Source organism: Rutilus rutilus (genome assembly GCF_951802725.1).
Source record: "Rutilus rutilus genome assembly, chromosome: 12".
Classification (NCBI taxonomy): domain Eukaryota; kingdom Metazoa; phylum Chordata; class Actinopteri; order Cypriniformes; family Leuciscidae; genus Rutilus; species Rutilus rutilus.
In genome coordinates this window covers 22,907,887-22,926,622 of record NC_140217.1, presented here as the reverse complement: position 1 = coordinate 22,926,622, position 18,736 = coordinate 22,907,887, and the positions used below count along the sequence as shown (strand labels likewise).

Here is an 18,736-nt window from a genome sequence, read left to right as displayed (position 1 = left end):
AATGCACAAAATCACTAGCCTGGGTTTCCCCATGCTGCCTTGAGCGATTTTATTCACGCTGCTAGGCAGCCTGGACACCATGGACCAGATTTTCCCCTCAAAAAGGGAACCAATCACAGAACGGGGAGGGAGCAGCAAGACGATGATGACGTCTATGCGACACACCGAAGCAGTTTGTTTATATCTATGGATCCAACATGGCAGCAGACGCGAAGTTACCTTTCGATGCAGCCTTAGATAGTGTTCTAAGTAGTTTAGAACGCAAGTTTATGTCGTCTTCTTCCTCGTCGAATTTCTGTCGCTCTACATACGTCATCTGGTATAATTGAAACGATTGGCTATGAGCTACGTACAGGCGCATTTGATAGACATTCGTAGCGCCCAGTAAACGGCTCTGGGCATTCGTAAACCACGCCTCAAATACGAGAAAATGAACATGTGGTTCCCAGACCACGTCTCAATGAGAAGAGGTCTGACGTTAGCCAGGCTACAAAATCACTGGCATGCCCACATTTTCTTTTTGTGTTCTGGTACAGTGATGCATCAGATAGTATACAGGTTTAGTTTGTATTTATTTATTAATTTAGGAAATGGTATTGTAAATGGTACTTTAATATTTGGTGTTTCCATCCTGAACTCTCTTGGCTCCATGTGAACCACAGGAGAATTCTTGTTTTGTTGTTGAGTGTTGGTCCCTCATGAGACACACAGTTAAAAATAAAGGTCCAGGCGCTAGAGGGACCTCGCCGATGATGGCCGCATAATCTGTTAGCTCCGAGCCAGTTCCCTTTTTTTCTAAGTTATCTTTCAGCTAATTCGACGCAAACTTGAAGTCTATCGCTCTTACATTAAGCATCAATGTCCGAGATTAAAGAATCACGAGATTTTCCGCTCTTCGCGCCCTCTCGGCCTTCCAGAGCTGCAAAGAAAAAACAGGCTGAGGCGGAGGAGGCCTCGTCAGATCAATCTGACGCCATGCTGACAGAAATTCGCTCGTTGGGAGCTAGCCTGGGCAATATCGATGGCAGACTGAGTGCAATCGACAGCCGCTTGGACAATATTTCTACATCAGTTGTCGCAATACAGGAATCCCTCTCTAATTTAACCGGTAGAGTGGCGTCGAACGAGTCACGACTAACCGAGGCAGAAGCAAGAATTTCCGCCGCTGAAGATGGCATGCTAACGCAGGAAAGAAGAATCACGTCTCGGGACAAAGAACTATCATTACTTCGAGCCAAAATAGACGACTTGGAGAACCGAGGCAGGCGGAAAAATCTGAGGATAGTCGGCCTCCCTGAGAAAGCCGAAGGATCTGACCCTATCGCGCAATATCTGACAAGGATGTTGCCGAAATGGCTGGACCTTACTCCTGAAACACGCTTTGAGATTGAAAGAGCTCACAGGTCTCTTGGCCCGGTGCCGGGAGCAAACCATGCTCCACGAAGTGTTTTGGTGCGTTTCTTACGTTATGTGGACAAGGAGTTGATACTGCAAGCAGCGCGGAAAAAACGGAGCATCAGCCATGAAGGGATTCATTTGCGATTTTTCCAAGATGTATCCGCCGAGGTGCTAAAGAAACGCCGGGAGTTCGACGATGTCAGAAAAAAACTGTCTGCTTGTGACATGTTCAGAGGCTTTGCCTATCCTGCCAAACTTCGCTGCCTCCACGGAACTCGGATACATCTGTTTTCCTCCCCAGCCGAAGTCATGGAGTTTATGAAAACATTGGAAGATAAGTAATGCCAGAAGGGTATAATAGAGACAAGTATATCAAACTGAAAGTTGTTGGTTCTTTTATAGATTTTGTTTACGGTGTTGACTTTTAACAATAATCTGAGGACAATTTATTTAAAAAATGGATACGTGGCCAGGATATAGATAATTTTATTATCTTTTTATTTTTTCTTCTCTCTTTCCTTCTTTTTGTTTTTTTATATTATAATCGTTGTGAAAGAAAAGAGATATATTATTTTATTTTATTTATATTTTTTTATTTTTTTGTGGAACGATCGCTGGTCAAACGTCGAATCCTCAGATATTGGGTTTATGAGAAGGGAACTGGTCTGTAGCACTTGCGCGCCCCCTATGGGTATAACTCTGTATTACTACTTGGTATGGGCTGTTACTATCTTATGCTCGGTACCGGTCGGGTACAGTAACCTAAGTTTTGTCTCTCGGGGTGTGCCTCGTCGTTTGGGGACGAGGCCGGAGGGCAGGGGGAGGGGGTTTTGGGTTCAATATGTTATGTTTCGTGTTCCAAAATACAAAAATCTTTCTCGTCGGTTTTATATATGTCTTAGGTTTGATGCAGTCTTGAACTTACAGCTTTTTTTGTTTTTACTTTTCTCTGTTTCATGACTACGTACAATACGACCAGGGTTATTACATGGAACGTTAAAGGGCTGGGACATGTGATTAAGAGGAAAAAAATATTAACCTATCTGAAAAAACAAAGAACTACTATTGCTATGCTACAAGAGACTCATTTATCTGACTCAGAACACTTAAAATTAAAACGGGATTGGGTTGGACAGGTATTCTTCTCATCGTGTAAAGCAAACACCAGGAAGAGAGGTACAATTATTTTAATCAGTAGGCATTTCCCTTTAATTCTAGAACATCAGATTAACGACCCAGATGGAAGATATGTGTTAATTACAGGCACAGTATATGGGCAACCTATCACTATACTTAATGTTTACGCTCCAAACGAGGATTCCCCTGAATTTATATCTAAAGTTATACTTTTGTTTAATCAGTAGCGCAAGGGCTTGGGACTGTGTGCTGGTGACTTTAACTGCGTCATGGATCAAAAAATGGATAAATCCTCTTCAGAAACACTCACCCACCCTAGAGCATCCCTAGTCCTCAAGGAACTTTGTAACGAGTCTGGAATCTCTGATGTTTGGAGAGAATTTAATGGGGGAAGTAAAGAATACACCTTTTACTCTAATCCTCATGGCTCGTATTCTAGATTAGATTACATTTTGATCCCCATTCAATATCTTCATGCAGTATCTGCATGCCAGATCGGCTCAATTGTTTTGTCCGATCATGCTCCAGTCTACATAGACATGACGCTAAACGTACACAGGTCCACAAGGGTCTGGAGATTTAATTCTTCCATGTTGAATGATCTATTGTTTTGTGATTCAATTAGGGAAGGGCTAAAAAATTATTGGACAGATAATGAAAATTCGCCAGTATCATCGGCAACTATTTGGGATGCTGCTAAAGCTACAATTAGAGGCCATATCATATCTTATACCTCTGCATACAAACGAATTTGGTCTAGAAAAAGGCAGGAGTTAGAAAAGGAAGTAAAGAGACTGGAATGTTTACATAGTACAGCACCTACTCATGCAAACTGGGCTCAACTATGTCGAGCCAGAGCGGAACTTAATCTGGACCACACAAACCACATTAAAAAACTTTTTTTTTTTTCAAAACAAACGTACCATGAATACGCAAATAAACCTAATAGATTATTGGCCCATCTAATTAAAAAAACACAGAATGAGAGAACAATTAAATCAATGAAGACTCCAGATGCGTCAATTACATATGATGCCGCCTCAATTAACAAATTATTTAGAAACTTTTACGAAACATTATATAAATCACAAGTTACTGCGGGGCAATCTGACATTAAAGAAATTCTTAGATAGAATTCCTCTTTCAACTATTTCTGATAAAGATAGGACATTTTTAGATTCACCTTTGTCACCAGAAGAAGTTCTTAGCGCAATCCATTCTATGCCGTCAAATAAATCTCCAGGCCCGGACGGGTTCCCTTGTGAATTTTATAAAAAATTCTGGCCAGAACTTTCTCCTATTTTAATACCCGCCCTCCAAAATGCATTAGATCGCGGAGTAGCTCCTGAGTCATGGAAAACAGCATCTATTTGTTTAATCCCTAAAAAAGACAAAGATCTTCAAGACTGTGCCTCTTACAGACCAATAAGTCTCCTGAATACCGATTACAAAATACTTGCCAAAATACTTGCTCGCAGACTTGAAACTGTGTTACCACAGGTTATTAAGCCAGACCAGACAGGATTCATAAAATCACGTTTTGGCACAGACAACATTCGTCGACTTTTAAATGTTATAAATTCAATACAAGCACGTAAAACTCCATCCCTTATTATTTCCCTTGACGCAGAAAAAGCCTTCGACCGAGTCGAATGGAAGTTTCTGTTTGCCACCCTTAAGAGATTTAATCTAGGTCCCAAATTCATTGACCTGATAAAACTGCTTTATGCTAGCCCTCTAGCTACTGTGACTACAAATGGCCTAACCTCAAAACCTTTTGACATAGAAAGAGGTACAAGACAGGGGTGTCCTCTCTCACCCCTGCTCTTTGCCCTTGTAATTGAGCCACTAGCTGAATCTATAAGGCAATGCCAACATCTTTGTGGAATAACTGTAGGGGACGAAGAACATCGGATTTCTTTATATGCAGACGATGTGCTGCTGTATATTTCTGAAGCAGATAGGTCAATCCCAGCGATATTAAAATGTATTTCAGATTATAGTATTTTATCCGGATATAAAATTAACCTGTCAAAATCTATGGCACTCTCTTTCCATATCCCTAATCTACTTGATCTTTCATCCCTTTCACCCTTTAAAATTACTTCTGTTGGTTTTAAATATCTTGGCATATTTATTACACCAATACTTAAGGATTTATTTAAAGAAAATTATGCCCCTCTTTTTGAAGTTATTAAAGACCTTAACATTTGGAGGACACTTCCTATTTCTTTTTTGGGTAGGATTAATGTGATTAGAATGAATATTCTCCCTAAATTTTTATATTTATTTCAATCGCTTCCTTGTTACTTACCTAATACTTTTTTTAAAGATATTAATAAGCACTTTTCTAAATTTATATGGAACCATAAAATGCCCAGAATTAACCTTAATAAATTATTGAAACCAAAAGAAATGGGAGGAGTCGCTTTACCAAATTTACGCATTTACTTTTGGTCAGCACAGGTGAAACATATGGTTAGCTGGTACAGCGAAAGGACAGACTCTAAATGGTTCAATATGGAGGCAACAGCCTGTGCTCCTCTCCCAATAAAATTCTTGCCTTTTATTATAAATATTAAAAAACTTGAATGTGTTTCAACAAATTTCATCATCTCAAACACTCTTTTGACTTGGGGAGACATAAAAAAGAATTTTAAAATTCCAGCTAATATCACTTTGTTTTCGCCTATTGCTTTTAATCCTGATTTCCCTGTATCTTTACAAAATATTGGCTTTTCAGATTGGTCTAAATTAGGGATTTTAAAGTTATCGTGCCTCTTTACAGGCAGTACACTAAAATCTTTCCAAGAAATTTCCAACCAGTATAACATACCGCAATCCAATTTTTTTAAATACCTTCAGCTGCGTCATTTCATAAAATCCTTGTTTGATAAGGGTAAATTGAGATTTGAACTTGCTGCCATAGAGGAAATTGTAACGAGCAGTTTTTCCAAGGGGTTAATATCCAAAATATACAAAGCTCTATCTTACTCATGTACATCTTCTTTTGAGAGTTTAAAGAATGTGTGGGAAAAAGATTTAGGTCACGAAATTGAAGATACAGATTGGTCTGAAATATGTAACAATTTGTACTCTAAATGTACTTCATTGGGTATTCATGAACTCAATTATAAATTCATTAACAGAGTCTATCTCACACCTTTACGTCTGAAAAAGATTTACAAAAACTCCTCTGATCTTTGTTTTAACTGTAAAAAAATAAAGGTCCTTTATTGGCATTGACAGTTCCATAAAAATCCTTTAACATCAATGGAACCTTTCCATTCCACAAAAAGTTCTTAATAGAAAAAGCTTCTTTAGATTTTTAAAATGTTCTTCACACTTAAGAAAATAAAATGGTTATTTTAAGACCTGATCACTGAAAGGTTCTTTTTGGAACCAAAGAGTGGTTCTTCTATGGCATCGTGAAAACCCCCTTTTTGGAATTTTTATTTTTAAGAGTGCACTTGTGTCTTTTGAAAGCACCTCCAGGGCACAGAAGAATTGGGAGCTGTGTTCGCTTTATATGGAAGAGGGTGTCCAGCTCAGACCACACAGCCTTTAACAGTTTGGTCAGAAACGACAGATTGATAGGCTAAAATATACTGTAGTAGAACATTGAATCTTATTGGTGACCCACTGTCCTTCACGTGGGACAACCATTGAGCTTCATGAGCAATGTGCCTTCCTTCTGTGGCAGGTTTTGAAGATTGGAAACCTCTGCCAAACTCAGATGTGTTATAGTTGAAAATGTATTTATTTGTTTGTTTGTTTGTTTGTTTATTTATGAAAAACATTGCAGTTCCGTTTTAAGGAAAGCATATATGTCTACAAAAATATTTAGCGATACACTGATGTGGAAATTTTGGTCGATGCAGTTGACTAATAATTAATTGTTTAATTATTCATTTTTATGTTTTTATTTATGTGTGGAGCTGATTTTGAAATAGATTCTATATTCAGGCTTTAGATTTTAGAATTTGTAAACTCTTCATCATACATTGGTGAGTTGTGTAAATGTCGCTGGGATCATCATGTGTAGTGTCTGTCATCAGCATCTTTAAGCGTCCGTCAATTGCTGTAACTCCCAGAATTTAACTGAAAACCTATGAAATACGAAAAAGTACATTATCAGCAGAAAACTTTTCAAAGCTATCCTCTCTGAACATGTATAGACAAGTGGTTTTCAAATGGTGATTTTGCTCTGATATAATTCATTATAGGCCTATATAGGGTAATTACAACATTTATACAATTATTATTACTTTATTCTATATATTTTGTCTTGTGTGTTACTTTACACAGTTTTTTCTTTTTTTAAACCGAAAGCTGAGTGATTTTATGGTGCAGAATTCTCCTGATGTCTTAATACCGGCAGTGAAGTTATTGTGCTTGAGTGTGTGTGTGTGTGTGTGTACATAAAGAAAAACATGCTCTGCTGCTGAAACTGCTTGCTTTGTTTTCCCTTCTTGCTCCATTATTCAGGCTTTTCATCCTGCTGCTGTTTTCTGTCACCTAAATCAACAGGTGGCTGAAGGGCCTGTTGGGAACCTTTACAGATCTTTAGCTGCCCCTGATTTATGGGCTGTAGTCTCTCTCTCTCTCTCTCTCTCTCTCTCTCTCTCTCTCTCTCTCTCTCTCTCTCTCTCTCTCTCTCTCTCTCTCTCTCTCTCTCTCTCTCTCTCTCTCTCTCTCTCATAACATGGCATAATGAAGTATTTGAGATGCTTTTTTTTAAATGTGTACAAGGATGACCTGAACAATGCTTTTTTTTACCCTAATGAAGTATGACTGTAGAAATTCTACAATAACATTTATATATTTAGGTGTTGCTTCATATAAATACTAAATAAATATGAAAATTCTTCTTTCTCCTGCAGAGCGCACCATGGCCAGACACGAGGTGCGAGAGGTGGAGCATAGACAGACGCGGGACAGTCTGCGGGACTCTCCAGCATTGCCTGAGATTGAGGATCTGGTCATCATCTATAACCGTGTGCCCAAGACTGCCAGCACCTCCTTCACAAACATCGCATACGACCTGTGCGGAAAGAACCGCTTCCATGTTCTCCACATCAACACCACCAAGAACAATCCAGTCATGTCCCTGCAGGACCAGGTAACATGTCCATTACATCAGCTTGAATTGCATCAAAATAATTGTCATTTCTATAAATACTATTAACATTTTAATCCAATATTCTTAATCCAAAATTCTAATTTTTTTGCAAATCCAGTCATACGAGACAAAAAAGAGATTAAAGACATTTTCCCACCTAGCTTGTTTAACCACTTCAGGCCGTCGTGATATATACACAATATGGATAAAAGTATTGGGACACCTGACCATTACACCAAGGGACTGTAATGATATCGCATTCTAAATACAGAACATAGACATTAATATGGAGTTGGTCCCCTCTTTGAAGCTCCACTCTTCTGGGAAGGCTTTCCGCAAGAGTGTTTGGACTGTTTCTGTGGGAATTTTTACCCATTCATCCAGAAGAGCATTTGTGAGTTCAGGCACTGATGTTGGAATAGGGCTGGGACGGTTACCGCATTACCGCAATACCGTGGTCACGTGACGCCTACTGCGGGTCTGAGCTCGTCACCGTCATCACCGCAAAAAAAATAAAAAAAATAAAAAAAATAAACACTGGGGCCATGTGTTCACGTTGTGTCTAATGACATGGATTCATTGATTCTAATGACATGGATTGTGTCTAATAACATTGTGTCTTGCATGGATTCAAGGTTTTCTAAACAAAACTTATCATTAATAGATGGAGCAAATCCGACCTTTCGCAAGTACGCAAGTTGTTCCATGACACATAATAACATTCCATTCGTAGGCTATTGACTATAACCCCTTATTTACACTCTGTGGCGTGTTACGGCTGCGGCGCGGCTACCGGAGCTGATCGCGCCCACTCTAGTCAATTGCTGAGTCCCAATTCGCATACTATCCGTCCTAAATAGTATGCGAAACTAGAATTAGTACGTCCCAAATCGTAGTATGTTGAAAAGAGTATTCCAAAGATACCCGGATGGTCTACTATTTCCGGTTAGAATTCGAAGTGCAGATCGATGCACACTCTAACGGCTAATATTGCCCACAACCCATTGCGTGCGGGAGGGAGGAGCTTTGTGGTGATGGTGGTATCTATGGTGATGTAAACATGGCAGCCGTATGCAGCCGCGGAGATTCGCCCTCAGTTTTTAAGTGTAAGAATTCAAATGTTGAACCCTTATTAAAGTTATATTTTATTGTCTCGTAATATTAATGGGGTTATGTTGTGCCAAAAAGTACCGTGTTTATCTTGTAGGGACCGATGAAATAAAAAGTACAGTGTCATGCAAGTGTCTTTTTTTAATGTATTTTTTCTGATGTTTCTGGGTTAATAAGTTACCTTACTATAAACCCTTATGAAAATAAACACCTTTTACTACACTAACCATAGTTTAACCACACTGACTTATTTGTTGTAATACTGTGGCTGTACAAATGTTAACTTTATCAATCCAACCAAAGAAACATGGTTACTACACTTTTACTATAGTAAAAGCATGGTTCATTTTCATTGGGGTAATTTTGAGTATTATACATAAGTATAAAATACGTTAAACAATAGTTATACTATAAACTTTAAATATTTTAGCTTTCGTTACACACATTGCACATGAACGTCAGAACCTAGCCGCCTCACAAACGACCTGCGTTTGGTTGATCTACGACGACGCCCTGCTTCACTCCTCAATTTGGTAGGACACATTGTAAATGTATTTTGGAAAAAACTATGAGGAAAAAAAGATGGGAATAGTAAATACAGTTATATTGGACATATAAGAATGAATGAAATGTAAAATGTTTTGTTAACAGTCATGGTGTGCGTAACTAGGCAACCACGTTCTCGTTCACGTTGCATGACATCATCGAAGTATGTCCCAGAACGTGCATACTCTTTTGCTACACACTCAAAAGTATGTACTTTTTCCTCACAAAAAAAGTACATACTTTTAGGTCGTAGTATAAGTAGGCGAATTGGGACTCAGCCAATGCTTGTGTGTTTACAACAGCCACGACGCGGCGCGTTTCAGAAGCGTCTCTCCGCGCCGCTTCGATAAAGATAGGCGCCTAGTCTATTTTCGACGGACGCCGCGTCCAAGCTGCACCGTAAATAAAAAAAAAGTAAAAGGACCTCAGCTTTTAATTGCACGTGCTTATTTAACACAATAGACCTTTTTCACAACTTCCGTATTTGTGACCGGAAATACGCAATCGTCGTGGTAATCTACTTCCTCCGCAGTCAAAGCAACATAAACAAATGGCGCAAGCAACTAGCAAGAGCTATTGACACGCTAATGATGTGTCATTTTAATTAACAGTAAAGTAACAGTTAGCCTCGCTCTCTACTTACCTTGATATTTATGGACAAATTCCGTGTGGAAATTTTTTTACCCTTTATTTCGTTTTTTCTTTTTGGTGATGGAGTTTTCCTCTACGAGTCGTCACATCAGCAAATGTAATATTTGGCAAATCCGTTAATGAAGTTGTGTAGACTCTTTGATCCATTTTAAACTTGCCCGCGTTTATGTTTTTCTGGTGTGTTGACGCTTGACAGGAACTCCGCTTCCACAACGATTACGTATTTCCGGTTATTGTGAGAAAGGTCTATTCTCTCACGTGAAGAACGCATTTGTCAACCCTTGCGACGGCAAGTGCACACTCACAGCACCAGAGAGTAATCTTGACGGCACTTGCAAGAAAATGGATAAGTAGACTACATAATCAAATTCACAAATATTACACCATTTAAACATTATTAAAAATACATAGGCTACTGAGTTACTAAAACAATCTTTGTCAAAGAATACACTTGTATGTTCACAGTTTGAACGTTCTGGTTTCCATTTGTTTAATATCAAGATCTGAGGTGAATTATCCATTGTTGCTTTTACAGCTACAAAGCTGGAGCACTAAACGATATTCAAAGTCACATTGCATGCTTTTAACATTAAATAAAGCACATAAACAGTACCTGAGATTATCATTGTCACACTTTGTTTGTTGTTCCAGCCGCGACGTCGCAGAAAAAAAAACTGGGGGAGGGTGGGAAGGGGGGTTGAGGTTTAAAGCGGTTTACCGCAATACCGCGGGAATTTCTTGCTTTTCAACCGCGGTAAGAAAAAATCCATACCGTCCCAGCCCTATGTTGGAAGAGAAGGCCTGGCTAGCAATCTCCGTTCCAGTTCATTCCAAAGATGTTCCATGGGGTTGAGGTCCGGGCTCAAGTTCTTCCACACTAAACTTATCCAACCATGCCTTTATGAACCTTGCTTTGTGCACTGTGGCACAGTCATGATGGAATAGTTAAGGGCCTTCCCCAAATTGTTCCCACAAAGTTGGAACTTATCGGAAATGGCTTGGTATGCTGAAGCATTAAGATTTCACCTTCACTAGAAGTAAGAGGCCTTGCCCAACCCCTGAAAAACAGCCCCATACCATTATATCTCCTCCACCAAACTTTGCAGTTGGCACAGTGCAGTCAGGCAGGTAATGTTCTCCTGGCATCTGCCGAACTCAGACTCCTCCATCAGACTGCCAAACAGAGAAGCGTGATTCGTCACTTCACAAAACACGTTGACAGAAGCGATGCACAAGGATGTAGTGTAGCAACGCCCAGTTCCAGGAATGCACTAATATTTTGTTGGTAGTTCCAGTTTGCAACAAATGATGTTTTATTAACAAGGTTCGGGAGGAGCACGTTCAGATAATTAACACAAGTGGAGAGCACTCAGCAATCAATGGTAAGAGGTGCATATATACTCAGCAGTCTCACCTCATTCCATTGACAGTTTTTGCAGCATCCCTCCACCACCCCTTCTCCACGCTTCTAGTCCTAAAACACTTACATACGGGGGGAGTACTCTGGGTTCGGGCCGAACTCCGAGCTCGGAGCCCTCCCTCCGGACACAGCACGCCAAATACGCATTAAACTTTACCCCTTCAAATTATATGTAAGTGTGAACTCGTGAATTATTAGTTGACACTAAGGGCCCTATCTTGCACCCAGCGCAATTGACTTTGTACACCAACGCATGTATCATTCCTATTTTGCACCCGCGCACAGCAGACTTTTCCCTCCACAGACGCACATTGGTAAATTAGGAAATGAACTTGCGCTCCCGGGGTCGGTTCAGCGCAAAGATATCTCTGTTCCGGCGCAAACGTTCCCTGATGCTATTTTGCAGGTTTAGAAAACAATTCCGCCACTGACCAGGAAAAACCTAGACTAAAGTCTGTGCATGTTATTCATATGCTATTTTAAGGGTGCATGCTTGGCCATAATCAATGTAGCGTGCGCACAACGCGCATACACTTTGCTTATCTCATCTACACACAGACGCAGCAGTTCTCATTTTTAGAAAACCATACATTATTACAAGGACAAATATTAACACACGCTCCTGAACCGCTCCTGGTGCGCGCCTGGCAAATCCGCCGTTATAATAGCAATCCGCCATGGAACAAGCGCGCCTGCTCTTAAAGGGAATGTGAGATGTCGCTCTGATTGGTTTATTTCACGTTACGCCCAAACCACACCTATGAATAATGAAGCTATTTCAGACCAACCCATTTTAGATTTGCGTTGGGCGCAAGAGTCATTTATCCCGCCGGTATAATAGCAACAGGGCCCAAGACCCGCCCACAAAGTTACTTTCGTTTCGTGCTTGATACTTGCGTTTCAGATCGTTAAAATAGGGCCCTAAGTTGTCAACACTTCGGAAAAAATTATAATTTGTCGTTACACTACATCCTTATGCATCGCTTTCTGCCAGGACTTTTACGTGCTTTTCCCAAATCACGGAAGTGACCTCGACGTCCGGGTTAGCGGTAGCATAAGCCATCAGGCAAGTGTTATTTAAATAAACTCCTGATGTACTTACAAACTTTCCAATGCCTCGAAAGTACAGAACCTGTTTGTACTACTGTAGAAGTTTGGTACCATTCTGGGCATTATTAGTGGGGTAATTTACGAGATACAACCTTGGATCCATTAGCGCCTGCACTAAGCCATCCGGCTGATATCTCTAAATAAGCTCTAACTTTAAATAATGTTCGACTGAGGGGAAAAAAGGCTTCTGGGGGGGGTGTTTGGCTCGAGGTCATGGTGCAAAGGACCCTAGGTTGATTTTACTCCGAACCATCCCTTTAAGTATGCTCACAGGTGATCAGCGTTGTAAAAAATGGCATTCATTTAAAAAAATGCTTACAAGATAATTAAACAGCCAGCCAATGTCTGTGAATATGCCAGCTGTTAGGCACATTTTACAGACACACCTGTGCATTTTGAACCGAGTGCAGAGGTCTAGGGCATTTGTACTTATGAGATTGTGATGATCTTTTGCTCAATTTACACTCTGACAGGCCAGGTGATGTCAGCGCAGCGGCCCTGTGTTTCTGTCGCACACTTTCTCTAACAAGCCTTCTCATCTCTGGCTCCACCTTCATTATTCATAGCCTACTGTCAATATCCACACTGCTGCTGTGCCTTTGTGTAACAAGCTGATCCCAGAGAGAAAAAGAAGAACAAGGGGGGAAAAGAATGAAGCACAGATTTTGTTGACAACAGCAAAGAAATACAATTCTCTATTCATCATATGTATTGTTACATAGAGGAACGTGTTGTCAGCTAACGGAAATCAATCTCGGGTTTTGACGAATGCACCGGTTTTATTTGCAGGGTTGAAAGTGTTGCCTTCAACAAAAAGCATTCCTGCATCATTTTGACCTCACAAGTGTCAACGTTATTCAACTCAGCGTGTGGCTGTGTCGGACTGCGATCATGAGCATACGTTTGAATTTGTATTCATGTCATCTTGTCATCTGCAAAATAAAATGCCTTGGAGCATTGGGAGGGAAGGTGTTACTTGTGGGCAATTCTGCCAAGGTAATATCTAGTCTAGCTTTCAACAAAGCCTGTCGACGGTGCAGGAGGTACAACCTTTCCCCTCCCAGGGGAGTTTAGCTGTGGGACTATGGGGAGGATGTTTGGAGAAAACATTGCTGAAATGTGTTTGTGTCTGGTTTGTATTAAGTATTCACTTGGCTGGTTTGTTCAGCAGACTGTGACAGATGAAGGACGTCAGTGCGAGATTGTTATTTGAGATTTGGATATCGTTGATGCTTGAATGATGGAGGCATATCACACATGCATTAAAATAAATTTAGTGGTTTATAAACTGTGCACAGGGACAAATCGAATGTGTTATCTTGTGCTTACAGATGAGGTTTGTAAGGAACGTGACATCCTGGCGAGAAATGAAACCAGGTTTCTACCACGGCCATGTCGCCTACTTGGACTTTACAAAGTGAGTTTTTGCTGTATTCATATAAAACCATCACAACAATTACTGTAAGCAATTGCCTTAGTAAATTAATTGTTGTCTGTGCCTGCAAAAGAGAAGTCCATCAGACAGTTACATAATTGACTGATGTGAGAAGAAGAGATACATTTAGGTGCTTCTGCACTCTAGTGGTTAAAAATGGAACAAACCTTTATTTTGGAACATGCTTATCAATGGAATGAAAGTCTGAAACACTGAATATTTTATTTTGTATGTATGGAGTTTGTGCTGCTGTCATGAAAGGAAAAGAAACATGTATCAAAAATTAAGAAATTCTTACATTTATATTATCAGTAGTAGTAGTAGTAGTAGAAGTACTACTAGTAGTAGTAGTAGTTTACTGCTGGTTGAACTGGTTGGAACTTTTTATAGATATTTGCCCGCTTTCTAGTCTCAGACTAAAATGCATGTTTGAGCTGTCTTGACTGAAAGCAGCTTGTACTGACAAATCTTAAAACATGTCAGTGCCATTGTTTTGTGTAATGTTTATTTTTTTTGTATATGGGGTCTCGTGTCACAGAAACAAGCTTATAAATCATACAGAAAACGTGTTTTTTGTTTGTTTTGTTTTTTAATGTAAAAATGCTGAAAGTTTTGTGTGATGGGAAGGTTTAAAGGTAGGGTTAGTGTAAGAGGATAGAATATATAGTTTGTACAGTATAAAACCATTACGTCTATGGAGAGTCCCCACAAAGATAATAAACCAGACATCTGGGTGTGTGTATAATATCTTTTTTTCCCAAATAGGTTTGGGATCAAGGGGAAGCCGGTTTACATCAACATCGTACGGGACCCCATCGAGAGGTTGGTGTCTTACTACTATTTTCTCCGATTTGGAGATGATTATCGGCCAGGTCTCAGACGGAGAAAGCAGGGCGACAAAAAGGTAGTGTATTTGAAGGTTTTTATCACTTAATATTTGATAATGCCTCCATTATGAAAAGTAACATTTCATGTTCTCACCATACGAATGCTGAGATGCAACGTGTGTGACTGTGTTTCAGACGTTTGATGAGTGTGTGTCGTCTGGAGGTTCTGATTGCACTCCTGAGAAGCTTTGGTTACAGATCCCGTTCTTCTGTGGCCATTACTCAGAGTGCTGGTGGGTAATATGAGCAGCCTGCAGCCTGTTACTCTGCTTTTCATTTAATGCTTTCTCATTACATTAATTGATTGAATCACCCATTACTGATTTGTTCTCAACTGTGTAGGAGCTGGAATTGATCTTGTGTGTCTGTGTGTGCAGGAATGTTGGTAGTAGATGGGCTCTCGAGCAGGCCAAGTATAATTTGGTGAATGAGTATCTGCTAGTGGGAGTGACTGAGGAGCTGGAGGATTTTATCATGATGCTCGAGGCAGCGCTACCGCGTTTCTTCAGAGGAGCAACTGAGCTCTACCGCACAGGTACTTGATCCGAATAGGTCAACCAAAAATAACAATTCTACTACATCCACTCAGTGTTTTCATTCCAAAGCTGACTTACTTTCTTCTATGTAACACAAAAGGTGAATATAATTGCTTTGTGAGAAGAACAGCCTGAAGTTCAAATTCATGGCACATCTATGAAAGTCCATTAGAGAAGTTCCTTAAAGGGATATTTCACCCAAACATTTAAATTTGCTTTGAATTTACTCACCCTCAGACCATCCAAGATGTTGGTGACTTTTTCTTCTTCAGTAGAACAGTAAAGGAGATTTTTAGCTGAAACCGTGTTCCTCTGTGATTCATATAAAATGGACATGGTCAATGGGTGCCGTCACTTTGAGATTCAAAAAAACATATGCAGACAAAATAAAATTAATACCCGTGGCTCCTGATGATACATTGAGGTATTAAGAAGCGAAACGATCAGTCTATGCAAGAAACTGATTATTATTTACAACATTAATACCTGTAATCCACAGCCTCTGCAAACCGTCCCGAGCGCGTTCATGGCAGTCTGGAGCACGAGCTTCCTCACATTTTTTTTTTTTGTAACGTTATTATAAACATTTGCTGTCACTTGATCAATTTAATGCATCCATGCTGAATAAAATAATACATTTCTTTAAACAAAAAAATCTTGCTGATTAAAACAGATTACACGCCAAATGCTATTTTTTTATGGTTTTCTACCAGCACTAAAAATCTTCCCGTTTCTGTTAGAAAATGAAAATAAAGAAATTTTAAATTGCTTAAAGGGATACTCCACTTTTTTTGGAAATAGGCTCGTTGAGTTTTACCGTTTTCGAATCCATTCAGCCGATCTCCGGGTCTGGCGGTAACACTTTTAGCATAGCTTAGCATAGATCATTGAATCGGACAGGACCATTTGCATCTCTCTCAAAAAAATGACCAAAGAGTTTCAATATTTTTCCCATTTAAAACTTGACTCTTCTGTAGTTACATCGTGTACTAAGACCGACGGAAAATGTAAAGTTGCGATTTTCTAGGCTGATATGGCTAGGAACCATACTCTCATTCCTGCGTAATAATCAAGAAACTTTACTGCCGTACCATGAGCAGGTGTAATGATATGACGCAGCTCCTGAAAATAGTCCCCAGCTCGGTAACTTCCAACGTGACCGGGACTAAGTTTGTCTATTAGATCTATTTCATCATATCATTACGCCTGCTGCACTCATGGTACGGCAGTAAAGTTTCTTGATTATTACGCAGGAATGAGAGTATAGTTCCTAGGCATATCAGCCTAGAAAATCGCAACTTTACATTTTCCGTCGGTCTTAGTACACGATGTAACTACAGAAGAGTTTTAAATAGGAAAAATATCTAAACTCTTTGGTCATTTTTTTTAAGAGAGATGCTAATGGTCTTGTCCGATTCAATGATCTATGCTAAGCTATGCTAAAAGTGGTACCGCCAGACCCGGAGATCGGCTGAATGGATTCGAAAACGGTAAAACTCAACTGTTTAACTCTGGGGGAGTTGTAAAATGAGCCTATTTCCAAAAAAAGTGGAGTATCCCTATAACATTTTTCACTATAATAATTATATCATCGCATAATTATAATTTTTTTAGCTCATATTTAACATGTGAAGTTAAAATTCAATATATTAGCTATTAAAAGGCCCCTCATGTGTTTGTCTTATTCAGGTATTCAGCATAAAAAAAATGTTTGATGATACTAACCAGTAAAACCTCCTGAGTGACCTGCATTTTATTGTCTTTGACTTCAACTGCAGGTAAGAAGTCTCACTTGAGGAAAACGAGCGAGAAGAAACCTCCTACAAAAGAGTCCATCTCAAAGCTGCAGCAGTCCAACATATGGAAGATGGAGAACGAGTTCTATGAGTTTGCGCTGGAACAGTTTCAGTTCGTGCGCGCTCACAGCGTCAGGGAAAAAGATGGAGAGCTTTACCTGCTGGCTCAGAACTTCTTCTACGAGAAAATCTATCCAAAAGTAAACTAGAGTATGCATTATCACGGTCCATGTGTCGTTCGGCCTGTTCATGTACTGTTCTGTCACTTTCACTGGGAAGAGAAGAAGAGGACGTCAAGAAATGTGGACACCATTATCCTGGAGGTCCTAGACTAGAGGTGGTGAGGGTTTTAGAGCCTGTTTTTTTATGTCATTTTTTTTTTGAGAGAGAGAGAGATAGAGAGAGAGACTTTAAGCAGTGCTGACCACGACTCTCTGTATCAAGTCTCTTTGAGCCCAGTATACTTTTTATGGACTTTCACAGCAGTGAAAACACTTGACATAAACATCACATTTTCACATTATTCATCATGCCTTCCAAAAGAAAATGACAGAAGCTTTTTTGGCCATCAGTCATTGTTGTGAAATATGAATTTTGAACAGGGTCAAAAGGGGTACTTTTTGTACCAGGCATTTGGTACATTAGGAGCACCTCCTTATTTTACTACTAACTGTGGTTTTGTGAATTCTTATCACTTTCTTGCATTGTGTATATTGATTTTTAATAGAATGCCATGAACAGTGTTTACAGACTTTAGTAAAGGTATTGTAGCCTAGCCGGAGGTTAGAAAGTGGTGAAACAGATTTCATATCTGTACAAATTGTATTTACGTGTATATTTTATGTAATTGGACCAAATGGTTGAGTAGAGTTTAAAATTAGAAAATAGACTTCTTTTTGAGAAACCCACTGGTGCTTGCTTTCTTTTCTATTGCTCATTTTTTCCATCACAACTCCTGTAGACTCTAAAATAATGAAATAGAAGTTGCACTGTCCGTATACTTTCAAGTACAGAGACTGTTTTGAATGGAAGATCATGACCTCCATGATCCTGTTTCTCAGTCCAGATCTGGTTCCTTGAGTCTTAACTACTGGTATCATCTTGTAGCGGTCAGGGCCATGTTCTCAACAGACTGCCACCCTCTGAGAAGTCCGAATTATTATAGTGTGTTCTATCAGAAGATATGGAAAAAAAGAAAAGGTTTAAAGGGATACTCCACTTTTTTCGGAAATAAGCTCATTTTACATCTCCCCCAGAGTTAAACAGTTGAGTTTTACCGTTTTAGAATCCATTCAGCCGAACTCCGGGTCTGGCGGTACCACTTTTAGCATAGCTTAGCACAGATCATTGATTCTGATTAGTCCAGTAGCATTTCTTTCAAAATGACCAAAGAGTTTCAATATTTTTCCTATTTAAAACTTGACTCTTCTGTAGTTAAACCGTGTACTAAGATCGACGGAAAATGAAAAGTTGCGATTTTCTAAGCCTATATGACTAGGAACTACTCTCATTCCGGCGTAATAATCAAGGAACTGTGCGGCCGTACCATGAGTGCAGCAGGCGTAATGATATGACGCAGCGCCTGAAA

General features: G+C 39.6%; 1 protein-coding gene across 1 annotated transcript in view; it reads left to right on the top strand.

Moving 5' to 3' along the window:
* The window catches only part of hs2st1b (heparan sulfate 2-O-sulfotransferase 1b), an 83,836-nt gene that overhangs the window by 64,412 nt on the left and 688 nt on the right, over positions 1-18,736 (top strand). Inside the window, exons 2-7 of the mRNA XM_084426442.1 lie at positions 7,419-7,657; positions 13,826-13,911; positions 14,695-14,833; positions 14,952-15,049; positions 15,194-15,351; positions 17,131-18,348. Coding sequence (XP_084282568.1) covers positions 7,419-7,657; positions 13,826-13,911; positions 14,695-14,833; positions 14,952-15,049; positions 15,194-15,351; positions 17,131-17,357 — 947 coding nt within the window. The 3' untranslated portion in view covers positions 17,358-18,348. The remainder of the gene's footprint in view (positions 1-7,418; positions 7,658-13,825; positions 13,912-14,694; positions 14,834-14,951; positions 15,050-15,193; positions 15,352-17,130; positions 18,349-18,736) is intronic.